At 53.5% G+C, this 24,478-nt stretch overlaps 10 protein-coding genes across 10 annotated transcripts; 7 read left to right on the top strand and 3 right to left on the bottom strand.

The window, feature by feature from the left end:
- Positions 1-250: 250 nt before the first annotated feature.
- HETIRDRAFT_306261 (uncharacterized protein) lies at positions 251-1,223 on the top strand (the record flags this gene model as incomplete). Its single annotated transcript, XM_009542766.1, has 6 exons — positions 251-433; positions 487-621; positions 670-731; positions 793-879; positions 933-1,015; positions 1,099-1,223. The coding sequence occupies 6 exons, from the start codon at positions 251-253 to the stop codon at positions 1,221-1,223; spliced, it is 675 nt and encodes a 224-aa protein (XP_009541061.1).
- A 201-nt stretch (positions 1,224-1,424) lies between these two features.
- On the bottom strand, positions 1,425-2,793 carry HETIRDRAFT_307465 (uncharacterized protein; the record flags this gene model as incomplete). Its single annotated transcript, XM_009542765.1, has 3 exons — positions 1,425-1,808; positions 1,880-2,451; positions 2,592-2,793. The coding sequence occupies 3 exons, from the start codon at positions 2,791-2,793 to the stop codon at positions 1,425-1,427; spliced, it is 1,158 nt and encodes a 385-aa protein (XP_009541060.1).
- Positions 2,794-3,158: 365 nt separating this feature from the next.
- Positions 3,159-5,115, top strand: HETIRDRAFT_153770 (uncharacterized protein; the record flags this gene model as incomplete). Its single annotated transcript, XM_009542764.1, has 9 exons — positions 3,159-3,316; positions 3,437-3,531; positions 3,592-3,687; positions 3,745-3,822; positions 3,886-3,950; positions 4,010-4,120; positions 4,175-4,411; positions 4,464-4,871; positions 4,957-5,115. The coding sequence occupies 9 exons, from the start codon at positions 3,159-3,161 to the stop codon at positions 5,089-5,091; spliced, it is 1,383 nt and encodes a 460-aa protein (XP_009541059.1). The 3' UTR covers positions 5,092-5,115.
- Positions 5,116-5,294: 179 nt separating this feature from the next.
- Positions 5,295-8,924, top strand: HETIRDRAFT_145325 (mitochondrial carrier protein). The gene is made up of 19 exons (XM_009542763.1): positions 5,295-5,666; positions 5,820-6,023; positions 6,116-6,205; positions 6,258-6,310; positions 6,366-6,487; positions 6,549-6,669; positions 6,732-6,750; positions 6,800-7,101; positions 7,166-7,213; positions 7,265-7,269; positions 7,337-7,341; positions 7,397-7,523; positions 7,578-7,712; positions 7,764-7,789; positions 7,845-8,096; positions 8,175-8,209; positions 8,269-8,352; positions 8,418-8,524; positions 8,690-8,924. The coding sequence occupies exons 1-19, from the start codon at positions 5,491-5,493 to the stop codon at positions 8,840-8,842; spliced, it is 2,064 nt and encodes a 687-aa protein (XP_009541058.1). The 5' UTR covers positions 5,295-5,490; the 3' UTR covers positions 8,843-8,924.
- A 538-nt stretch (positions 8,925-9,462) lies between these two features.
- On the top strand, positions 9,463-11,234 carry HETIRDRAFT_23076 (uncharacterized protein; the record flags this gene model as incomplete). The annotated part of the gene is made up of 8 exons (XM_009541966.1): positions 9,463-9,534; positions 9,685-9,891; positions 9,944-9,988; positions 10,047-10,160; positions 10,222-10,563; positions 10,625-10,804; positions 10,862-11,026; positions 11,082-11,234. Coding segments are annotated over 8 exons (1,278 nt in total), but the record flags the coding sequence as incomplete, so codon positions are not given.
- A 917-nt stretch (positions 11,235-12,151) lies between these two features.
- On the top strand, positions 12,152-12,713 carry HETIRDRAFT_41809 (uncharacterized protein; the record flags this gene model as incomplete). The annotated part of the gene is made up of 4 exons (XM_009542052.1): positions 12,152-12,265; positions 12,325-12,416; positions 12,499-12,577; positions 12,648-12,713. 4 exons carry the CDS (start codon positions 12,152-12,154, stop codon positions 12,711-12,713), a joined length of 351 nt encoding a protein of 116 aa, XP_009540347.1.
- A 2,500-nt stretch (positions 12,714-15,213) lies between these two features.
- On the top strand, positions 15,214-16,431 carry HETIRDRAFT_307307 (uncharacterized protein; the record flags this gene model as incomplete). The annotated part of the gene is made up of 3 exons (XM_009542762.1): positions 15,214-15,918; positions 15,974-16,191; positions 16,254-16,431. The coding sequence occupies 3 exons, from the start codon at positions 15,214-15,216 to the stop codon at positions 16,429-16,431; spliced, it is 1,101 nt and encodes a 366-aa protein (XP_009541057.1).
- Positions 16,432-17,454: 1,023 nt separating this feature from the next.
- On the bottom strand, positions 17,455-19,972 carry HETIRDRAFT_307296 (uncharacterized protein; the record flags this gene model as incomplete). Its single annotated transcript, XM_009542761.1, has 8 exons — positions 17,455-18,335; positions 18,427-18,598; positions 18,664-18,887; positions 18,943-19,166; positions 19,223-19,343; positions 19,409-19,576; positions 19,650-19,773; positions 19,832-19,972. 8 exons carry the CDS (start codon positions 19,970-19,972, stop codon positions 17,455-17,457), a joined length of 2,055 nt encoding a protein of 684 aa, XP_009541056.1.
- Positions 19,973-20,666: 694 nt separating this feature from the next.
- HETIRDRAFT_406876 (uncharacterized protein) lies at positions 20,667-22,324 on the bottom strand. The gene is made up of 5 exons (XM_009542760.1): positions 22,003-22,324; positions 21,799-21,950; positions 21,396-21,747; positions 20,924-21,322; positions 20,667-20,860 (listed from the first exon to the last, which is right to left on the bottom strand). The coding sequence occupies exon 4, from the start codon at positions 21,161-21,163 to the stop codon at positions 20,966-20,968; it is 198 nt and encodes a 65-aa protein (XP_009541055.1). The 5' UTR covers positions 21,164-21,322; positions 21,396-21,747; positions 21,799-21,950; positions 22,003-22,324; the 3' UTR covers positions 20,667-20,860; positions 20,924-20,965.
- A 202-nt stretch (positions 22,325-22,526) lies between these two features.
- HETIRDRAFT_456841 (uncharacterized protein) lies at positions 22,527-24,355 on the top strand (the record flags this gene model as incomplete). Its single annotated transcript, XM_009542759.1, has 9 exons — positions 22,527-22,628; positions 22,724-22,826; positions 22,899-22,944; positions 23,013-23,107; positions 23,172-23,239; positions 23,329-23,498; positions 23,596-23,697; positions 23,767-23,839; positions 23,913-24,355. The coding sequence occupies 9 exons, from the start codon at positions 22,527-22,529 to the stop codon at positions 23,979-23,981; spliced, it is 828 nt and encodes a 275-aa protein (XP_009541054.1). The 3' UTR covers positions 23,982-24,355.
- Between the last annotated feature and the right edge of the window lie 123 nt (positions 24,356-24,478).

The raw sequence follows: 24,478 nt of genomic DNA, 5'->3' as shown, positions 1-24,478 counted from the left end.
ATTGCTGTTTTCGCTCCGTCATTGGCATCTGTGCTCGATGGGACGCAAAGGCGGTGGGCGAGGTCGATGTCCATGGAGGATCGCAGGCAAAGGGCAATGACGAAATCGGCCGCGAAATTGGCCACTTCGCTCGAATTGGCAATGCTTACTGCAAGCAGTTCACATTCTGCGATACACTGCGATACACCACTTCCACTACCTAGCCTGAATCCAATATTTTGACTCGCATTTCGCGCATAAACCCTGAGTAATGGCAACATACGACTCAATACATCGCCAGTGTCGCACGCTCGAATCCCTCTTCGATACGAAGCTTACCTCTTACTCTCGGCTCGCCTCGACAATATCCCGTTCGCAGGAAGATGTGGAATCCAGCGGGTCCAGTGCGCGATGGAAAGATATGGAAACAGAGGTGGAAGAGCTGTTGGAGAAAGTACATACTCATCGCTTAATTTGTATGTTTCTTGCTGACTGTGGGGTGTGCAGCTCGGCGAAGCGAACGACCAGCTCTCAGCGTTGTCGGGCGACAAGGAAAATCCTCCATCACAGTCGATGCTACGAGCTATTCAGCGACATCGTGACGTGTATCAGGACTACGTGCGCGAGTTCCGAAGGACAAAGGTGCGTTCTGTCCCTTTTGATTTGATGTGTCCTGAGTCTCTCGGGTAGACGAATGTGCAGACGGCGTTGGATCAAGCGAACCTCTTGGCAGGCGTGCGCAATGACATTGAGTGCATATTTGAGCTTCCTCCCCCGTTCCGAATAACTCACATTAATGCCTTGCCTTGTCAGTGCATACAAGTCCTCGGCAGCAGACTCACTCCTTGCAGAACGCGGCCGAATCGACACATCGCATCGCATGGTCGATGAGACATTAGAGTACACTTATCTTCTCCTACTACAGTCATCTATCTGAGCGCGGGTCTTAACAGGCAAGCATATGAGACGCGCTCTGAATTCGCGCGACAGCGAACCTCGCTAGGTTCGATTCAGACACGCATGACCGGCGTCCTCAGTGCGTCATGCTCATTGCTCTTTCGTCCTCCCTCTAACCATTTCCCCTTTGTTTATTTCCCGTACTGCCCTTGCGGCTGCTAGATACGATTCCCGGCATCAACAATATCCTCTCGATGATACACAAGCGACGGCGACGCGACTCATTCATCGTTGGCGGTCTAATCGGCGTATGCATATTCTTCTTGTTGACATATCTCTTCCGGTAGGCCTGGTAGCCAGCGAGGAAAGGTTTCGGGTACGAACAATTTCGCAACACTCCTAGTCTCATCATTTGACTCGGCATTTGCAGCTTTGGATATTGTAGCTTACATGTGTTACCGTTTTTTCCCCTATTTGGTCTGAGACTCCGTGGATAGTTCTATTGCATGTGATCTAAAGTACAATCTGTGATGTCGAAGACCGGTATCTTATATCTTACCTTCGTCCTCAGTCTCTGAATCTCCCCATTCATCCCATTTTGTCTTCCTGTTTTTTCGGGACACCTTTGCGACCTGTTCATGCCCACCTTTCACGAACCGTAGCCAGTTTTGCTCCATGCGTCGGACTGCCCCCCACTTGTCTTCGTCCGCATTCTCATCCTCCTCGCCCCAGTCTTGCTCGATGCGCCAGCATTTGACCTCTGCGACAATGCGAACCATGTCCCATGTACGAGTGGTACAGAAGCGGACATTGCAAAAATCCGACTCAACAAGGAGCCTGGAAGGAGCGCAGGCAGCGATGAGGGCGCGGTGGTTCGTCGAGCGAGAGTTGATCGCAGTGGAGAGCGAGAGAAAAACATTCGGATGACGTTTCTGCATAGAGGTAAGGTCCATATGAGTGATCAACGTGATGATCATATATTAAGTAGGCTGGGCGAATGTACCTCAATTTCTATCCATACTTGGGGACTGAGCCCACAACTATGTAAATCGACGCTGATACGCCGCCATGCCGTGCCATGAGTGCTCGCCATGCGGTCGAGTAGCTCCCGTGTCAATTGGGGAGCTTTGACACTGTGGATGCTGGTGTTTCGGCGCAGCTCAACGGCAATGGCCAGTTGAGCTTCTAAAATGGTGAGCTGGTGGGAGAGTGGCGTAATAAACGGGGATAGCTCGCGGCGGTGATATGACTCTAGTTCCGATGCGGCACCAGAATCTTCGTCGGACGTGCAGCATGGTTGCGGAGACGAGTCAGATGAGGCTGGGAAGGGGACCCGGGCAGCACGGTCGATCCCTACTTCGCCCAGCATGGCATTCGGAAAGGCAGTCAGGTTCGTACGGAGGGTCGCAAGGAGATCTGAAAGTATATGAGGGGCCGGAAGGGAGGGAAGGAGGCGCGTGAACGCATCTTGAGCGGACTGCGGAGCCGAAGGAGGCAAGAAGAGTGTACGATAATGGTCCTCCGTTGAAGATGGAGGGGTCAGTGCGATCGTGTGTGTGAACCAGGGGTGATAGCCTGAAAAATCGGGTGAGCATAGCAGTGATATATGGGCGGTGGAGGTGAGGTGATAGGTGCGATGCTGCTGATTATATACTTTCGAGTGGATCCGCACATGGACAATGGGCGCGTGCACTGCATACGATACTGATGCTTACCGAAGGCTGGGATGACTTTGTCAGGCCAGCGTTCTGCGAGGTCATGCACCTTCTGCTGGTCCGAAGCGGTCGTGGCCATGGCACAGATGGTGATTGGAAGGGTGTCCATGACGCGAGGATCTATGGATGATTCAACGGGATGACAGTGGACGTCAACGACATGTGCAAGGACAGAGTTATTGGCGATGTCTGGCGATGTCATCGAGGACGAGGAGAGGTGTAAGACTGGTGTAAGTTGGACTCGCTATGTTTGATTCTCGTGCCTGAAAGAAATTCTATCGTCGATCAGCGATGCTTCGCCGAGGACATATAGATAGATATAGATGGAATTGCTTTTAAACGGGGTTGTCGTTGCCGCTCAAGTGAAGGTTCAAGATCAAAGTATGCAAGTGGACCGACAACGGCAAACATCGTCATACAACATAGGTCACGTCAAAACTCTGCCTTTCCGCTTTCGCCGCCGTGGCCTTCTGTAGAGTCTGCATGCTCAGACTTTTCTCTTTTGTGCCTTCACTTCGCCTACCTGCCTCTGCGCAGTCTATATCACTGACTAGGGTTGTACTGGATATGCCGCGGAAAGTAACACTTGATATCGCACCACCACTGGCGCGATGGATGAAAGAATCCCTTGACCGTTCCGTCTTCTATCGTTCTATTCCTGTCCTCGCTGTCCGCGTCCCACCGGCGAAAGCAGGGTTGGTGATGAAGGCTGAAGCTATGAGAGGGTAGGTCCGAGTCCTGTTCAACCAACGACGTATCCATGTTACCGCCACCCGTCAAGGGGTTATGTGGATGTGATCATGGAAAGCCACTGTGAATTCACCAACTTTTTGGTATTGAAACAGATCCATCATGAATCTGCCAAAAGTACGGAGCGTCGTGGCGGATCCTGCCAACCCGGATGAGAACAGACTCGTTCTTCTCAGGATACAAAATGAAGGTAAGCCTTACCTGCAGCGCATTTATTGGCTCAAATGATACTAATGACACGGCAAGGTAGTCGACCTTGCGACTGATGCCAAGGAGTTTTTGCAGGCGCAGAGCGCGGATTTGACAACTTACCAGCTGGAACTGAATTATGACTACTGGACGGCGGGTATGTGCATGGCGGCTGTAATCTCGGGTTTAGAAATCAAATCCTCATGCATGACAGATGAGATCCTTCAGGCCATCCTCCCCGAAGATCTCCTCGAAGACTCTCCAACGGGATTCGCTGTCACTGGTCATCTTGGTATGGAAGATGTTGCTACCATCTACAGTCAACTGTCATATAGATTGATAAATTTCTTTGCAGCCCATATCAATCTGAATGCCGAATATTTACCGTACAAACACATCATCGGCCAAGTTATTATGGATGTGGGTTGTTTTCGTTCACGCGCGACCCGGTCGCTACTCATGCTACAAACATCCAATAGAAGAATAAAAAGATCCGCACAGTCGTCAACAAACTGGATTCCATTGACACAAAGTTCCGGTTCTTCGAGATGGAGCTCATCGCGGGTGAACCTGATTTCGTCGTTGAGCATGTACGCTCACCCTCCCTTTTCGACCACTTCCGGGCTGATGTCTTTGATCGGTAGCACGAGTCCGATTGCCGATTTACGTTTGATTTCACGCAGGTTTACTGGAATTCGCGGTTGCACACCGAGCACGACCGCCTCGTGCAACTATTCCAGCCGTCAGACGTTGTTGCAGACGTATTTGCAGGCGTCGGTCCATTCGCTATTCCCGCGGGGAAAAAAGGCTGCGGTGTTCTAGCGAACGATCTAAATCCGAACAGCTACAGATACTTGCAGAAGAATATCGCAGATAACAAGGTCTGTCTTGTCAATATCGACATCCGTGGCTGGCCGTGACTATCGCGAGCAGGTCCAGCAGCACGTGCGAGCGTTCTGCGAAGACGGGCGCGATTTTATTCGCGTTGCAGCCAAGCGAGCACTTGAGAACCCGCTGCCGTCGTACGAGGGGCCGAGAGCTACGAGGTCCAAGGTGAAGGAACAACGCCGGGCCAGGGTAAAGCAGACGGCAGGCCACTCCGCAGCCACATCTTCACCGCCTGCCGAGGCGGCGCCGCAGCGGAGCCGAGTCGGCCATTTCGTGATGAACTTACCGGACTCTGCGATCAGTTTTGTTGACGCGTTTCGTGGCATATTGGCTGGTGAATCTGAGGCGGAGGAGAGCGTCTTCAGGGAAGTGTACGACACGATGCCGATGGTTCACTGCCATTGTTTCACCCGCGAACTTGAGACTGATGCAGCTCGGAGGGACATCCAACAGGTACGTCCGCGCCGTGCCTACCGCTGCCATTAGTTGGAAAAGTGTATGCTGAATTTGTATTTTCGGTGATCGCATCGGGCAAAAGCGGGTGGAGGAACAGCTCGGGCACCCGCTCGGTAAGGATATGTCGCTGCACTTTGTTCGCTCCGTAGCACCGAGCAAGGACATGTACTGTATCAGCTTCCGCCTGCCGCAAGAAGCGGCGTTTGCGAGGCGATAAAATGAATGTAGACACGTCGTGTTCTAACAGCACGTCTCACAACCTCTCACCGGAAATTGTCGCCGGTGTTTCGCGCCAGAGAACCGCAAGCGCCACACCTGCTGACATAATTTCAATTTGACGAGCCGCGGCAAGCAAAATATCGGACAACAGAGATTTCGGCGTCCCTCAGGCTCCCCGCATCGGCACACTCGTTGCTCTGCTGTAGACTTGCCTTTCCCCACATTCCCTAGACTCTCTTTCCCTGCCTCATAGAGTGCCCCCTCGTCGCTAGACTACTCTCGCTCTTATTTGCTCCGGTCTTCTCTGAACAACGTCTCTATCCCGCCACGGCCCGCGTGGATTCTAGATTTATACCCTCTGCACCAACCTTGATCCCCACGCCGAGTTCTCTCAAAAATGATCCCGCTTCCCCGTATCTTCGAACGGGTATATGCTGATGCGGAGAACGAAGGTAGAAAGGCCTCGCGTGCTCTAGAGACAGTCAAGAGCGTAGTACGCACGCCCGAGAGCGAGCTGAAGCGGTGGAGAAGAGTCTTCGAGGCCAACGCCAAAACGGTCATCGACGGAGAGAGGTGCGTCATTCTACGTTGCCTTTCTATGCACGCCTGAACTGTGCTAACGTCACGCCTTCCTTTCCTTCTCACGACCTCACGCCCGGTTATGATGCTCCCTCACCACGCCTTCTGACCTCGTTGCACCGGGGGTTGCTACCGCACTGCGGGCAGGTTTCTGGACCGCGACCAATTTGTCAATGCGATCGCGCCGACGGGCGACCTGACGCGCATCGCACGCGCGCAGTTTGCAGTACTCTTCCGTGTAGCGGACGGCTCCAAACGCGGCCGAGTATCCTGGGACGACTTCACCGTGTTCCAGACACTGCTCAAGCGCCCAGACGCTGATTATTGGATCGCGTTCCAGTACTTCGATGTGTGCGTAATGTCTTCGCGATATCTCTAAGGAACGTTGTGTTGATATAGGTGTTGGTCGTGGTGTGGAACGGATGACGATCACGGCGGTGCAGCGATAGCTCGGGAACTATCACGTTTGATGAACTCAAGAACGTATTTCAGGCCAACGTTGGACCAGATGCCATCCCTTTCAACTTCGACTGGTGAGCCTTCAAATTCTATCTCATAGGGAAACAAGTCATGATCTCCTTGCAGTGACTGGGCTAAGTTATACCTCGGCAAGAAGAACGGAACACATGTCTTGGGATGTGCGTCTTTTCGATTTTTGTCCTCTTGTGAGATGTGCCTGATGTGGTCTTGTAGACAACGAGTTTACCCAATTAATGAAGGGCCTGCAGGGCGAGCGACTGCGCCAGGGTTTCAAGTATCTAGACGACAACCAGGACGGCTTCATTAAGCCCGACCAGTTCAAGAGAATCATTCTAGTACAATCTTTTTCCGGTGTGAATTGGGCTTTGCGCTGAGCAGTGTTTTTTTCTCTTTCAGGAAATTGCTGGGCATAAACTCTCAGATGAGGTCATCGAGCGTCTACCCACTCTGACCACACTCACCCCTGGAGGCCGTATATCCTACTCGGAAGTTATTGCATTCCATAATGTTGTTAGAGGTGGGCAGACTCACCAGTAGTGCCAATCACTGACGTGTTCAAGAATTGTTTCTGTATTACAGAGATGGACATGGTTGAGCGGTAAGCACTCACTTTGGCGCTGCCTTGTGTTTGCCTGACACGTTCGTAGTGTTCTCCGCGAGGCGACTGCGAAGTCGAAGGACGGACGTATCAGCGAGACCGACTTCTTGAATCATGCCTCGTCCAGTGCGCGCTACTCCCTCTTCACGCCGATGGAAGCGTCCATCATATTCCACTTTGCTGGACGCGGCATCAGTGGACAGCGCCTCGCGTTGATCGACTTTGCTCGGCTGCTTGATCCGCGTTGGAAGGCTCCTGGGGAACCCACTGAGGATCCTGCTGCTACCGGCCTGTCTGTTACATCCGTGGTACACGACATTGCTCAATCGGCGTATAATTTTGTTCAAGGGGGTAAGCGATCGCTATTCGACTTTGACGGACTGGAACCGTTTTGAGTGACCATCGTTCAATAAAGGGTTTGCTGGGGCGTTTGGAGCAACTATCGTATACCCCATAGATTTAGGTATGCATCATTTATTGGTCGTGAGATTTCATTGCTGATGTATCTGTGCAGTCAAGGTACGAACAATCCATCTTCGCTTGGCGAGATGGCTCTAACCTAAATTCGTCGCTGAAACGTTTCCAGACTCGGTATACCATTTTCTTTATGCGCCAAGGTGTAATGTATGTTGACACTGTCGAACAGGATGCAAAACCAACGGAGCACTGTCGTTGGCCAACTTTTATACAAAAACAGTTTGGATTGCGTCCGCAAAGTCTTCCATAATGAAGGATTCCTAGGTTTCTACCGGGGTTTGGGACCTCAGCTCATTGTGAGGGGGATCAATTACGACGTCGTAAAGTTAGACTCAGTCTGGTTCTTTTAGGGTGTCGCCCCAGAGAAAGCCATCAAGCTTACTGTCAATGATTTGATACGTGGTCGTGCCATGGACCCTGAGACTGGAAGCATCACCCTTCCGTGGGAGCTCCTTGCAGGCGGGACTGCTGGAGGCTGCCAAGTGGTGAGTTTTGTTTTGCTTCCGCTAAGCGAGAGATGCGCTGACACCGAACAGGTCTTTACGAACCCACTTGAAATTGTGTAAGATAGTCCACGATCGATCTTTGAAGTTCCGCGAATTAACAATCCTCGCTAGCAAAATCAGGCTTCAGATTCAAGGCGAGGCGGCCAAGGCAGAGGGTGCCGTCGCCAAGGGTGCAGTGCATATTGTGCGCCAGCTTGGTCTCGTCGGCCTGTACAAGGGTGCTAGCGCTTGCCTGCTCCGTGACATACCGTTCTCGGCGATATACTTCCCTGCCTACTGGCATCTGAAGAAAGACGTATTTCATGAAGGCTATCACGGAAAACATCTGTCGTTTATGGAGACTCTGTCGGCAGCGGCGATCGCGTGAGTATAGCATCGGCATCGCCTCCACGTGTCCCACTGACATTGCTGATGGGACTGATGGCGGATGCGAATGGAAAGGGGCATGCCTGCGGCATACTTGACGACACCCGCAGGTACGAAAGTCTACGTGTCGTGGGACCATGGGCGTGGAGACTAATCGGTAGCGTGACAGACGTGGTGAAGACGCGTTTGCAGGTGGAGGCGCGGAAGGGTCAGACGCACTACAAAGGATTGACGGACGCATTTGTCAAGATCTGTGAGTTGTTGCGGCGAGCTTTTATGCATTTGATAGTTGCCTGATATCGGGCTGCGCCCCTGTAGACCGGGAGGAGGGGTTCCGGGCACTATTCAAGGGCGGACCTGCACGCATCATCCGGAGCAGCCCCCAATTCGGGTTCACGCTTGTCGCGTACGAGTATTTGCATAAGGTGCGTACGGACCGCCGTGTTGTTATTGATGGACCTACGATGGCTGATCTCGCATTGACATTGCGCATCGCCCGGGCGCCCCGTGCACAACAGCTGATGCCAGTGAGTGTTAATTGGTTCGAGAGATGGTTGGGACCATGACTGATGGACGTGTTCTGCGCCTAGTACCCGTGGAAAGAGCAGCCAAGAGAAGTAGAGACTGCGCTGACCTCGCGGCCAGAGGAGATCGCGAAGACGCGGGCGCGCAACGCGTTGAAGATTCTGTTGGACGTCCACGGCGACTTCGGACGGCGGTCGCCGGGAGGATCGATGGGTTAGAATCGAACTGTGTTCGGAGTGAGGGGGTTGTTGATAGATTTTATTGGAGGATATTTGAGATATCGGAAGTCTTGGCATGGACTGTGGTCTCGAGTGCGCGGATAAGGGCCAATGAGGATGGGGTCTCGTAGGCGGCAACGGCGCCGGGGACCGCAGACCAATGGGCAAGGCAAGCAGCGTCCAATGCGAAGCGGGGTGGGACGGTGTGGTCACTAGGGAAACCCATCACTAGCCCGAGATGACCCCTGTGAAAATTGATGTGACTGGCTCACGCGGAGATCAGCCCTGGGAGCCTTCTTCAAAAGGCCTGCGCATTCCAGTCCAATCCGCGCCCCCTCCTTCTTCGCTTTCTTCGCTTTCTTTTCCCTCCCTTTTCTTTCCTTCAGCGGTACGTTTTCGGTCACACCTGTCCCCGCCCGACGTCGCAGCTCATCATCGCCCGTCGTCAGAGCGCTTGCCTCTAGCCAAGCTTCCCGCACCCGCCAAAGCTTACTGCTAGACAGTATCCGCCCAGCGTAGACCGCTACCCTCATTTGTCTTCTCCCCTCCTACCTTTCGTCTTCGCTTGACGCACCAGCTTTCGTTCTTTGACTGTTCAAGTCCCCCACCTTCTTTACATCATGAAGTCAATTGTTTTTGGTCTTTCCCTTATCAGCGCGGCGGCTGCCCAGGTAGTGAATGGCGTCTCCATGGTTCAGATCGCGGCCTCCCCATCGGCAGGCTCATCCGTTGCCGCATCTTCTGCTGCCCCCACCGCTTCCGCCGGCCCGTCGAACAACAACTCCGGCTCGAGTTACTCGGGCAGCTCCTGTGGATCAAATGGTGGTTCTTGCGACTCGCAGGCATCTGCTGCCTCGTCGTCCCCCATGGCGCAGTACACCCAGGGCTCCAACACCTACTCGTCGGCCCCCTCGGTGTACACGCAGCCTCCCCAGATGACGTACGACTCGTCGTATTACTCCTCCTTCATGTCTGGCGGTTACAGCAGCATGAACTGTGGGTATGGCTATCAAAAGCAGTCAAACGGGTACTGCTCGCAAATGTCATGGGTACGTCGATTCTCGTCCACTCATGGACCTACCGTTTACGGGTGCCCCGCAGTATCAAACGCAGGGGTGCTACGAGACCATCATCATCAACAAGTACGTATCAGAATTTGATGGATTTGATTGGCTGATGTCTCATTGCCTCCCATCACAGCAAGGGCTACTGCGACTCTCAGACCGTGACCATGACTGAAGTTCAGACAAAAACGGAGAAGGAAACGATGACTGTGACGATGACGGACACGATGACGCAGACAAAGACGATGACTGAGGTGTGTTTGATCTTTGCTTGAAACGCGCGCGCGTGCGGATCTGACGATCGAACAGACAAAGACCGTCCCCACCACCATCACGATGACGGAGACCATGACTAAGGTCATGACCGACTTCGAGACCAAGACGGAGGTCATCACGTCCACTCAGCTCGTCCCCACCACTCGTGTCTGGGTCTCGACCGAGATCATCGACAAGACCAGCACGGTCGAGCACACGCTCACCGCCACGGAGACGAAGACACAGGTCAACATCTACACGCAGACGGCCACCAAGACCAACACCGCGACGCAAACTGTCAAGCAGACCGAGACGGACTTCGTGACGAAGACCGATATCATGACGGTCACCGTCCCGACCACCTATGTCAGCGTGTGGGTTAGCACAAAGGTTATCGACAACGTGAGCTCGTGTCTCCTTCGAATCTGCTTTTCGTTTGAAACTGACCGCTCGCGCGATATAGACGAAGACAATTGAGGAAACTCAGACGTCGACGGTCACTGACAAGATGACCATCCTCTCCACGGCCACCAAGACGGAGACTGCCACTAAGACTGACGTTGTCACGTCTGTCTATGTGTCTACCATCGTAAAACCGACCACGTTCACGTCCGTTTGGGTCAGCACCAAGGTCATTGACAACGTGAGTCCATTTGCCGCAAAGAATTTCCACTATCACTGACCCACCTTCCATCTCCAGACAAAGACCGTCTTGGAAACCAACACGAAAACGGTGGTGGACAAGATGACTGAGTTCCAGACCGCGACAATTACCGCTACTGCCACCAAGACCGATACCGCGACGGAGACCGCAACCGCGACCCAGACCGTCATTCAGACCGATCTTTCTGACTGTCTCGGCAAGGTATGTCTTCGAAGGGCGGGATAGTACAGAACAATGTTGACGGCTTCGTGTTTAGTGCAAATCGCAATGGGGCATGATGTATGGCAACAGCAACACGTACAACACGTACATGTCGGCCACTTCTACCGCCGCTATGTCGAAGCAGACATCAAGCTGCAGTGGTAGCTCTTGTGACTCGTCCAAGTCGTCCAGCTGCAGTGGTAGCTCTTGTGACTCGTCCAAGTCGTCCAGCTGCAGTGGTAGCTCCTGCGGCTCTTCGTCGTCGTCCAGCTGCAGCGGTAGTTCTTGCGACACGTCGAAGTCATCCTCTAGCTGCAGTGGCAGCTCCTGTGGCTCTTCTCAATCGTCCTCCAGCTGCAGCGGTAGCTCTTGCGGTTCCTCGCAATCGTCCTCCGGATGCAGTGGCGGTTCTTGCTAATCAACCCACTCATCTCGGTACTTGACACGTCTCCTTTCCTGATGGACTTTTCAGTAGTACATGCTTTTGGCCGTTCGCGGCTGGACTGCATCCCGCTTTTGGGGTCGGTCGTGGGTAGACAGGAACGGACGGCATTATGGACATCTTATCCGTCGTTGACTTCATATTTGGTTTCTTGAATAGCGCACATGCTGGTGCCTTAATGTGTTGTCGCGCATTGTAGTCCTTTCAACACTTTTTTTTCGTCTCCCCTTCTCGGACACTTATTCTTTCCTTTATTCTGCTCCTGGGGCGTATATGATTCATCGCACACACATTGTTACCCTTTTACTCTTGCTCTCATCTAACCGCCCCGTCATTGTGTTGTGCTTAATCTTGGGTTTGGGAGTTGTAGAAGGAGGCAGGCTGGCACTCAGGTTTGTCAACAATGCAGTCTTGAATCCATGGCAAGTCCTGTGCACAAATTTGAGCAAAGTTCTATGGAATCAGCAGGATCGAGTACGGTATATTTTTATGTAAATGAACTGTCTGAAATTTATCTGCAATACATGGTCTTGAAACATCGGCTCCTGTACTCCCCGGCAAGGCCTCCGGATGTGCACGAGTGACTCGTCTTGCCTAATGGCGATCGCCTGTGGCGCATCAACCGTCTTCTGCACAGCAATCGCCTCTTGGGCCTCGGCATCAATCGGGACGTTGTTGCAGGCATGCCTCTTTACACTGCCTCCAGTCCCTTGGAATTTTCGTCTTGGAAGGACGTCCAAGAAAAATTCGTCATTTTCTATGCATCTCGGGACCGGGAGGGAAAAATGTGGTGTCCCGTAAGTAGCCGATGCAGGGCCTTTGGAGATTTTGGATGCTGCTCACTGGTGGGCTCCAGGACTGCCGGGATGTCGAAGACACTGTCGAGCGCACTTTCGCGGGCGCTGATGCTCCACCAGCACTAATCATCTACGTTGGACAAAAGCCCGAGTATGTTGCACTCGCGAATTTGATTCACGACCCTGCACAACAACTGGACAGCATCGCGCTCATGCAGTGTCCTTTTCGTCAGATGGAAAGCGGCCTCTAATCACTTCCGCGACGCACCTTGGTATATTGAGGCGATCCCCACCATCGTCAGGGTCAAAGACGTATGCTCCATTATCTTTTGCGGATGGGGCGGTTAGTGACTGATCAACCTCATGCCGACCATGTTTCAAGGCTACCGAGGATGCACGGCTTGTCGAAGGCGACATTGTGAGTCAGTTGGCCTCGTTCGTAAAGTGATATTCTTGGGATGGGACCCCGGCACTATCGCTCTCCGATGCGAAGATCACGACTCAAATTGTACTCAGTATTGCCCATTCACTCCTCCGTCGGCTTGCACATTTCCCCGTCCAGGACATAGCTTCACGCCTGCATGACCCGCTCCTATGCTGTGATTACAACCTATTATGGCATCGATATTTTGGGCTATTTGTCTCTGCAACATCAAACTTTGCGTCAAGACTCAGACCGCTGTTCTGTATGGGAAAGCAGTCTCTGAAGAACATTCCGGCGCGTTTGCAAGGGGATCCTCCAGCTCACCCCATTAGCACACTCGGAGCCAAAGCCGGTAGTGCTACGGGACCTATCCAGCGGGTCACACCATGATAGGCCCATTCGTACATTCAGCATGCTGTCACCTCGGGACGATGGACGTCATTGTCCCCGAAGACACGCCACTGTACTCATTCCGCTGGTAAGAAATCTGTTTATATCGGGCATCTCAATCTATTAGTGCTTTGGCCCGTCCTGCCAGGCTCTTGGTGCCGTGATGTTGACCCACATTGCCTAGGAAACATTACCTGATGGCTAACAGGAGTATGCTCTTTACTCCATCTACGCTTGGTCCGCGGACTCGCGTTCTTCACGCATCGTCTTTCCGTTCTCGTTTCATCACTGCGCTGTTCTATACCACAATCATCATCGCAGTCAAAACAGGGACGGTCTCATGAGTTGGGAGGTCAAAAGCACACGCCCAGTGATTGCTTCTGCATCCTCAATCAACACTTTGGATGCTGTCAAATCTGTATAAGCCTCGGCGCATCCCGTCCATTTTGTTGAATGAATAGGAAATCGATCCGCTCCGTGATCCTGGCATCCGAAGCCCGTTAGAGCCCGTCGCGTTCACACTCGGGGATTGCCAGACAAACAGTGGCTTGCAGTTTCTTCACCCAGAGCTTGTTTTGTCACGGCTGATGGGCATCATCTACGCCGTCAGGTGAGCTGCTTTTTGGTCCAGTAACCGTTGGGGACCTTCCAGGTCATCCAAACCAGGGGTCAGATGTTTTGGTTCCGCGGGCGAAGGCAGTGATGCCCCGTTGACAGATCCCCATCCTGTTAGGATTTCGTCAGGCTTGAGCCCCTTGCAGACCCTGAGTAGATCATGCAGGCGCGCGTCGGGTTTCGTTCGCTATATGACCGTAGAGGGGCAGGTACAATGATCAATTTTTGATGTTGGATTGCATGGACTGAGGTCAGTTCTATCCGTGGATAGCTTACACTACGGTCATCCCGCATCGATCTACTTCCCCTTGAGTACCTCCGGAACAAAGGGTAGCAATTTGATCCGTAATTAAGTGTCAGTGAGTCAAGTCGATATCGAGTCGATTTTCACTCATTTCTACCCCATGGAGCCTGACAAAGCTGTTGTCCTCAGCTCACCAATCACCTGTCCACTCAGGCATCGTTCGGCGGAGTAAGTGGTACCTTTTCAGTCCGGCTTGAGGAATTTAGAGACTCTGAGAACTGTATTCGGATGTGAATCAATTCGAACCTTGAGCATGCAGTATATTAGTAGCTGCAGCGGTGGCGAGTTATTTACATCTCTATATTCCCGTACGTAGCCTGTGCAGTGTTTTCGCCTGGAAATAAGCTGGAAGTCTATTCACATAGCCTTCTCAGACTAGGAACAAAGTGATCCTCAATGCGCTCTCGCAAACAGAACCCAATGTTTGGGGCAGCACACTGCCACATGATCGTTGGCAACGCAAGCGCCACCTGCAGCAACTTGGTTTCGGCCCTGGCCGGTTGGTCTCTTGCGTTCCGCTTGAAACCGCCCGAAAACTGGGATATATCGCATCAGGGCCTCCTGCTTACACATATTCAACAGAAGTGCAAACAGCTCGTTCATTGGCCAGCTCTATAGATGGAAACTTCCCACTCCCTTTCCGTATTCAATGATATTCAACTTCAGCAATCGTTTCGGCACATTGCATCGTGTTGGACCCAGGCGGCTCTCGCGCGATGACTTGGATACTGTCACAGGTGCGGGTTTTCCAGAATACTTGAAATGACATCCTTGTCAATTGCTTGCTGTGTCGAACCATATCGAGAACATAGCCAGAAACCCGACGGGCGCTGATATTTGACTTCCGTTCCAGTTTCGGCGCCATCATGGGCGTCTATGCACACCTGGGCGCTTAGGTCGGGAGGCTGCGCATTTTCCAGTCATTTTGCGTCAATCAAGACGTTTTAGATATTTCTCGATCGTGATTAAGCAGTAAACAAGCTGTTCTGTCGCATCTCTGCACACGGAGTTGATGCACAGGAAGACCCACATGCCCCCTGGCGTTGGCCGGATGGGACAGCGTCAGGGCCTAATCCATGCCTGGAGAGAAACTCTATAAAGACGCTCTGGTGCGTTCACCAACCATCATAATTCTCTCTTCGCCTTCTCTTCGAACACTTCGTTTCATATCTCTCTCTCACATTAATTGCCACCTTCTTTCTAGTATTCAATTAGATGCCTGGCCTTACTCCCATCTCTACATCCCGCAATACCTTCGTGAAGTTTCACGACACCGCGTATGACTTTTTGTCCGCGACACTACCCACCCTCCGGAGACACGAAAGGTCTGCCAATATCGTCCTCGCCCATGCATTGAAGCTGGTCGGGACTGAGGCGGCTTTGACTGGTTGCAATTTCATCAATGAATCCGACGTCTCTAGTTGGTGGAACCAATCATCTCACTCACCCAGTCAAATGCGCTTTGACGAGACACAGCCGTTCTGGCTGACGGTGTGGTCATCCCCCTCCCCATTCAGCCAACCCACGCTCGACCTCGTCCTGTCTTGCGTCAATTGGACGCTAGGCGACTATCCCATATTCCTTTGGACTCCCAAAAACCCCTCTCAGATTACAAGCCAGTGGTTGACACCCCGCATCGATCTCGTCGCCGAGAACCTACTCGACCTCGTTCCACCAGAACGTGTCTTCTCAATATTCGGCATGACACTCCTCGTCAAGACATTTGCCAGCTACTGGAAACAGCTCACAAATATCGCTGTCGAGCCTGAGCCCTTCTACGCCGCTTCATACACCTGGTGCACACTATCAACATTCAAGGACTCGGACGCGCCTCTGTCCCGCGGCGATTACATTCGCCGCGCCAACATGCGTGATCTCGAGCAAGTTGCCCAGCTTTGCAAAGAGTTTGCAGATGACTCCGTGCGTCCTGTTATTTCATCCCTCATTTCTCCATTCTCATGATCACGGGAAATAGATCTACTTCCCATTGACCCTCGAGCGCGCACGGATCGAGGCGCGCGAGCTCATCGCCAAGGGCCTGATCTGGATTTACGAAGTCGAGGGCGAGTGCACGACTATCTGTGCTGTCACACGTAGCTCGCAGAATGTCAGCGCCATCACCAAAGTGTACACTACTCCCAAATGGAGACGGAGGGGCTACGCCGAGCACCTCGTGCGGGACGTCACACGGAGGTGAGTTTGCCCATGTTTTACTCTTCAGATCTGGCGGATGATTGATGTTGATCTCCTATCAGACTGCTGATGGACTGCGGCAAGAGCAGTGTTACGCTGTATGTTGGCCACAGCAATAGCGCTCAAAGGGTCTACGACCGCGTCGGCTTCGTCGGCTTGTGCGGGAACGTCAAACTTGATGGTGTCGAAGATGCCCTGGAATTGGGCTTCAAAACAGGTGCTCCGAGAGGCCACTGGTGAACACTGGCATTGACTTTCTTGCAACAAACTATACCATCCTCAATTATATATAATCTACTAATTACACTTACACTTACACGTACTGCGTACGGGCTTGACATAGGATGCGTACTGCGTACGACCACCTCTCATCTCACTCTCACCCACTATTCCCTCAATTCTGGACACTCTTGGATGCGTATCACGGACTTTATTACCCACTGTAGCAACTAGCACTGCGTTTCTGTCTCGGCGCTGCTGCGTAGAGGCCTCCAAGTATCATAGTATAATTATCCTGTTATTAATGTAACATATATTATATGTTAAAATCTTCTTATTGCAAGCAGAAAATCTATTAGATCATGGACGAAATCTCACTTCTCCATCAGTCGGCGTCGACAGGCGACACAGTGCGCTCGAACGGTGATCGTCTCCATTCTTGATGACGATCGAACTCCATCATCATGGCTCCGCTCGGTTTCAATCGCAGCTATGTCGCGGGTCCTTAAATCCATGATGACTAACTGTTCGCAAGCCCGAAGCATGTTCGAGCTGCGACCTCGATCCGCTCCGATCATCATCTTCCAATATTTTGGGCCCAAGGCACACAACTGCATGCTCGCCGAGGCTCGCCGCCCGTCACCGTGCCAGGCCACAAAGAGAACAAGGCAAGGCATTGAATATGAGATCTGATCGCTCTGGCAATGCAGCATAATTAGCGACCAAAATGTGACGTCTGTCTCATTAAACGGATCAGAAACGGAGTAACATCAACCTCAGGCAATACTACACCTATTTCTCTTCATTCAGTGAAAAGATGGTCCTCCCACCAATGTTCCAAGCCACGGTGAACGGGAAAGCATCGACTTGAGGCAATCTATGTAGTTGCCATCGCAAAACAGGATGAATTGATGTAGAAACGTCCCTGTCAGATAACCAGTGCACTGACCGCGCGGAGTGGATCGAAGAGAGGACAAACGCAGTGTACACCGCGACGTAAGGACGATCTACTCTTTGGAAAAATTGTAGATACACAGCAGAGGTCTATTGTCGCCGAACAAAATCACCGCTCTTCCCACCCGCCTTGCCGCGAACCAAAATATCACCAATCACCATCTCCTTTCCCGCCACCGCCTTGAGCATATCCCACACGGTGAGCAAGCCCACAGATACGGCTGTCAGCGCTTCCATCTCAACGCCCGTCTTTCCATCGCAGGACACAGTCGCGATGCACTTGATGCTGTATAGGTGGGGTCGTCGACCGGTGTTCCCTTTGTCGGGCAGGTCTGTCAGATCGTATGTGGCATCAGGGTCGGGGTGGACCTCTGGAGTAAGTGCGACAGACACGTGGGATAAGGGGAGCGGATGACAGAGGGGAATGAGCTCGGCCGTGCGTTTGCATGCCATAATGGCAGCGAGCTGCGCGACGATCAGCACGTCGCCCTTCTTTCGGGCCTTGGACTTGGCTTTCTCCAACTCACTCATGGCCGCGCCCAAGCCCAAATTCGTTTCCAAAGCCGGATCAGGAGCACGGTCCGGGACGACGGACTTTTCGGAATGTTTTGGCTTCTCACCCCCTAACCTCGAGGTTGGCAGAGGCCCCGGCGCATGTCTAGTCGTTGGGAAGACAAGCTCGTAAGCGACGCGGGGGAGGTAAATCCGGCCCTCAGCTGTCGCAGTGCGACTGGTGGACTCCTTGTTTGAGACGTCAACCATGTGCGGACGGCCTTCGGCATCAACGTGAGTCAACTTAGACTCGGGCTGATGTGATGAGTCAAGGGCCGACTTCGTGGAGAGGCACCGAACTCGTTCGAGAGTAGACAAGCCAGGAGGTACTGTCGTCGGTGACCAGAGATGATTAAGCCGCGCGCCTCGCGCTGATCGTGATGCCCAGGCATAGGCGACGCGAGGTGCTAAACGGATAGCTGAAGAAAAAAGTCCGCATCAGGTTAGTCATTCGAAGAGGTAAAGGCGTTTGAATGCGAACGTTGGGAATCATAAAATATGCACATTAACCACCGATGAGAATCATGGGTCTATTCGTGACAACATCTATATCTTCCATACCATCATGCTTCTCCTTCTTTCCGTTGACGGCTCTCCCGATAGTTCGAAGTAGATGCGTGTCGTCTGCCCCTTGTCTCATCTGATCCCGCAGAGAGACCTCTTTCGCATCAAATAGGCAAACCTGATCGCAGGACGGAGCATGAGAGCCTGAAACCACGATGTAGACGGTAAAACATAACAACGAACCTTGATTTGCCCGTCTGCGGTCAACCGCAGGCGATTGCAAGATGCACAGAAGTGATCAGACATGCTGCTGATGAACCCAATGCTGCCTCGGTAACCAGGAATTCGATATGACCTGGCCGTGTCATTGAGCTCATCCGCCGCTTTTCTCAAGCTTGGGTGAGCTGCTGAGATGCGAGACAGTAACTCGGAAGATGGGACCATCTTAGCTTTGTCCCACTGATTTCCTATTGCGATCCCTGTCAGTTTTGAAGCTCAGGATCCGCTCGGCGGGTGCGTTACCTGTAAACGGCATGAACTCGATGAACCGGATGGAAAAGTTTCGGTCTTTCGTCATATCAACGAAGTCTAACACCTCGTTGTCATTGAGACCTTTGACTATGACGACGTTCATTTTGACAGATTTCAGGTCGGACACAAGCGCGTGGTCCAGTGACCTCAATACGGCCTGGTGACCCATGCGTCGAGTCATGATTTCAAACTTGAACGGGTCAAGGGTGTCTAAACTTGACTCTACTGTCAAAATACGGAGTGGATCAATGATGGTTGAGAGTGAAGATACCTCAGGTTAAGGTGTGTGAGTCCACTCTGGACCAAATTCGATAGATATCGATGGAGTACGAGCCCGTTGCTGGTCATGCCGATAGATTCGAGGCCGTGCTCACGCAATTCGTTCAGGCGTGCTAGATGTGATCATTTGATATCAACAATTCATGTCCCAACAAAAAACGGGGCTCAAGTCACGCACCGACAAGATCAACAAGGCCCTTTCGAACAGTTGGCTCACCGCCCGTGAGCCGGATCTTTGTGACGCCACTCTTGACGAACAAAGTTGCGAGACGGATAATCTCATCATCCGACAAGATGTTTGATTTTGGGGAAAGGTCGACGCCTTCGCTTGGCATACAATAGAAACCTGTTCGCCGCCGACAGCACAGCAGACCGCCGGCTATCAATAGATGGAGGGGGGATCATTGATGCAGACGCACATCGTAGATTACATCGCTCTGTCAGGGAAATGCGTAGGTAGTTGTGTCGGCGGCCAAAAGTATCCACCAAGAATGGTGAAACTTCAGCTGTCGAAGAGATAGCGTCAACCTGTGCAATTCGAGACTAGTATGGGCAAGGGTCAGTCGACATGGATAACGGAGGTGAGATCACGGAACCGCACTCGAATGAGATCTCTTCGACTTGGTGGAGCTGGTTCTGCGTGGGCCAAACCAGATGGTGATGTATACCAGCGTGCGGCGGTGCTAGTGTGTGAGCGTGTCAGCGATGATAAAGAAGGTCTGGTAGCTGTGATGCCGCGCATCGGGAGAAGAAATTCTTCAAAAAAATAGCAATACAAAGGGCAATTAGGGGGTGGCGAGCGAGGCCATAACCAAGGACGAAGAGGTTCGTAAGGCGCACGGTCAGCTGGTTATAGGCACAGCAGACGTGACCGAATATGAGCTCGTAATTCTTCACAACTTACAGAAGATAAGATCAAAATAGGAATACGAGCTCATATTCGGTCACGTCTGCCGTGATACCCCTCTTTGTCTCTTGATCTCGTCCCAAAATACTCATGCGCGCGCTTAACTTCCTCACCTCGCGGCTTGGGCTATTCAACACCACTCAACATGAGTACAGGTTCCATACAAACAAATCGCTGGGCACCCTCGGTACTTTCGCCGGTCCGTATCTTACTCGTTTCCATTGCTCTCGGTGCACTGTTCAAATTTTGGCCCATGTCGCCTGAGAATGAGGATCCTCCGGAATCGCAGACTCAGTCAGACCGTTTTCCGCACTCGCCGCCCGTGTCCTATCGTCCGAACACAGAAGTCCCTTTCGCTTCCTTCTCTTTACTGAATGTTGGATCCGTCTGGGAGCCGGCAGCGTCGCCTGACACAACTGCCGTGGTTCTCAACTGGTCACGTTTCCACAACGTACAGCGCATCGCGTCTCTCTTCTGTTCGCCCGGGCTCCATGGGACTATCAAGGAGGTATTCATATGGAACAATAACCCCAAGGCGATCTCATATCATGTGGGCAATCCCCTTTGTTTCGAGTGCTGATTTGTCGACTGCGCGGGCAGGACTTTGTGAACACCACGTGTCCTGAGAGCAAACTTAGGGTCTTCAACTCGCCGGACAACCTTTACTTCCATGCCAGGTTCATAGCATGCTCCCAAGCAAGCACAGCGCACTGTTTTATACAAGTACCGAGCTCAGGCTGCTTGCCATCTTAGCATTCTCCTCATGCTCCGTTTTTTTTTCAATAGGATGATGACTATCTCATACTTCCCGAAATCGTCCGAGCTGTTTCATCCCGTATTGCCGAAAGCAGGAAATCGACGGCCATCTACCTCCTTCCGCCGCACGAGCACCTCACCAGCTCCCTTCGCGCCATCACCCAGAGCGCATCTTCCCATGTGCACACGTCCTTCGCCTGGCTGGGCTATGGCAGCATCATTCACCGCTCCCTTGCCACCGCCTTTCTCCATCTTCTCGATGCTGATCATCTACATGTCACCGCCGACGAGCTGAAAATGGCCGACAACTATTTTAGCATCCTAAGGAACGAAATCCCCGAGGCTTGGTTTGATCAGGGCATCGAACTCGGTGGGGGCCAGGCCTTTACTGTTGGCTCGGCGGGAGAGGAACGGAACAGGAAGCACATCGTGAGCGGAGAAGCACCTTGGATGATTGCCTGGGAATCGCTGACTATCATCGCATTGGGAATGGCCGACACAGCTGCAAGCGGCCGGGTACCTCGACTCACTTGTGCAGTGCGACAGACCCCCCTGTCTGCAATTGGAAGGCAGGCACAGCGACTATCCGTATGTGTCCTTCGAGCGCGCCGCGCCAAACTTCTTAGACACGACCGTTCGCACGCCGTGTGTCGGTCGACCGTGTGTCCTCGAGACCACAATATCTCTCCTGCCGGGGACAGTCACTCACTCTGTCGACTCGGCCTCAGACATCCTCTCTCTTGAGAAACGCAACTTGGCAGCGATTGACACAGACGCAGAGCAGCACTATGTGAGCTTCCCACCCTCTTTTGCCGTGGACGGCCGCCCCGAAACGGTGTTCCGTAGTCCAGAAAGTGAGCCGCCGTGAAACTTTGGCTACCATGCTTTCTGATGTGATGATTTAGGTGCTAAGAACGGAGACTCCATCGTATTGGACATGTTGGAGGACATCGAACCCTTCTGGTCTACAACTGAGATGGCTTGGCTCGTCGATACGGCGACTGAGGGCGTTCTTTCTGATTGTGCGTTCGAGGCGTCAATCGACGGCCGAGTTTGGGTATGTCCTGCTTCCAAGTCATGCTCCAGAGAGCTTATCAAGGTGTTAAAAGGAGAACGCCTCCGCGGGCGAACTCTCCTGTTTCGACGTGACGGATCCTGCCGAAGGTGCACAGATTTTGAGAGAATGCAGCGTCCGGATGGCAGATAAGATCCATCATGCGCGTTTCTTCCGTGCTCGAGTCGACGGGGGAGGTAAAGCGGAGAAGTGGGCGGTCCACGAAGTCTGGATGCGCGGTGAGCGGAAGCAAATCTGATCCGTACCCTTTACCAGTATCTCTTTCTTGCCCTCTTCTATGTGATACGATGCCACAGATTCTTCTGATCTCTCGTATGCAGCGCTTGTCTGACTACATGTGAATATACGGATTTTTTGTGGGTTTTGTGCGTGGCTTGGCTTAGCGTCTTAATTACGTCACGCGAACGCGGGGTAATAGCTGCGGTGCTGCCGCCGCGCCACTTCTCGTCCTCTGTTGCACCCTCCCACAACCACCACCTCGAAACCACAGCAGCCCATTTCTTCCCCTCAAAACCACGTAGAAACCCGTCTAGATAACCAAGCATTTCATTGTACGATATGCTCGCACGCCTTGCGTCGCGCACGCTGCGCCCCGCGGCCATCGCCGTACCCTCGTCGCTAGTGTCTCGGGCTGGGCCCCAGCGCGCGATATCCGTTCAGGTGATGCGTGGCCCACCCCTCTGACCGCGTACTGACATCTCCCCGTGCGGTTGCTTCCAAATAATAACGACGACGGCGACGACGTGCTGTGCCAGTCACTTCTGCACGGGTCCCCAGAGGCAAAGAGCGCCGGCGACGTCGAGGTGCAGCAGCACTCGCGGCTTGTCGCGCGGGGGAAGTACCTTCACGGGTTCGAGGGTGCGCCGCGTTTTCCCCTGCTCCGCGTCGCTCGGCGCGGATGGTGGTTCCGGACGCTGACTCGCTGGGCAGTCCACAGGGTGCAGCCGAGCAAGGTCGAGGAGTACAAGCAGGCCGCGTCAGTCCCTGCGCGCGGGTGGCGGTGATCCGATGCATGCATTCTGACTCGTGCCGGTTGCGCTACAGGGAGAGATACTACACGGGCCTGCGCGACGACGCGGGGCTCCGGATCAAGCTGACGGGCAACTGGGAGACGATCATCGGCGAGCAGGACACGTTCTGTGAGCGACCCCACGCTTCGCGACCTCGTCCGCCTGCGCGCGCGCCCGCTGACGCCTCATGCAGACCATATTCTTGAGTACGAGAACTACGCGGGCTTCGACAAGGCGTGGGAGAAGATCCGCGGGTCGGAGGTGCGTCGCGCTCCTCGAGCCTAGATCTCTTTTCATCCCTTCGCTTCGCCCCGGGCTGACCGTCCGCGCGCGCACGCACCGGCTCGCAGCACGAACGCGCGTACAAGGCGCTGCTCCCGCACCTCGTCTCGCGCAACGCGCAGCTCAACCAGGAGTTCGCGTTCATGCCCACCGCGCCGCCGCACGCGCGCGGCGGGATCTTCGAGCTGCGGACGTACCAGCTGAACCCGGGCACGCTGCTCGAGTGGGAGAACACGTGGTACGTCGGCGAGCGTTGTCTGGGTCCTTCTCGGCTTTGCTGGGCTGACGGCTGTCGCGTCGTCGTCGTCGTCAATGCTGCTGGTGTTGTTGTTTAGGCGACGCGGGATCGAGGCGCGCAAGAAGTTCGTGGCGCCCGTCGGCGCGTGGTACTCGCAGGTCGGCCGGCTGCACCAGGTGCACCACATGTGGCAGTATCCGTGAGCGCACACCTCCCTCTCCCCTCCTTTCGTCCGTCTGACGCGCGCGCGCGCGCGCGACATCGACAGCGACCTCGAGACGCGCAAGGAGATGCGCGAGCAGGCGTGGCAGCTCGACGGGTGGGCGGACACCGTGTCCAAGGTCCGTCCCGGCTCCCTCTTTCCTCGATCGACGCTGGCGCTGACGGACGCGCGTCGTGCGTCGCGCGCCGCAGACGGCGCAGATGGCGAAGTTCATGGACTCGTACGTGATGGTCCCGCTCTCGTTCAGCCCGCTCAAGTAACCCGCGACCTCGTGTGCGCGCGCGGATCGGGCACGATCGCAGCGGGAACTGGGGCGGCGGGGCGCAGAGCGCGGCGGGGCAGAGTCATCAACGCCAAGTCTTTCGAGTCGCTGGGGTGTCCTGGCATCTTGTATCATACGTCATCCACATCGAGTATATCTCTTTTGCCGAGCATCCGATCGGTGCCGCTTGACGCGGGTCGCAACGCAGGCGCCGAGCGTCAACTCCCTCGGGACCGTAGATCGATGCAGGTCAGCGTGCGTTCCGAGCGCGAGGGCGAGCGACCACGACTGATTAGCAACTAGCAACGCGTGTCATATATGGTGCAGCAGCTAAATACACGAACGGGGTACACGAATTATATATATGTTTATATGCGCGCGCGCGCGCGCGAGAGAGAGAGAGAGACGTGGATGAATACGCGCCGCCTGGCGGGAGCGAATACGCCGTGGGCGGCGGGGTATCGGTGAGTACGGTACGTGGGGAGATACACGGTG

Source organism: Heterobasidion irregulare, assembly GCF_000320585.1.
Source record: "Heterobasidion irregulare TC 32-1 unplaced genomic scaffold scaffold_01, whole genome shotgun sequence".
Classification (NCBI taxonomy): Eukaryota; Fungi; Basidiomycota; class Agaricomycetes; order Russulales; family Bondarzewiaceae; genus Heterobasidion; species Heterobasidion irregulare.
The sequence above is the reverse complement of the archived record's forward strand: the minus strand, read 5'-3'. Positions and strand labels throughout refer to the sequence as shown.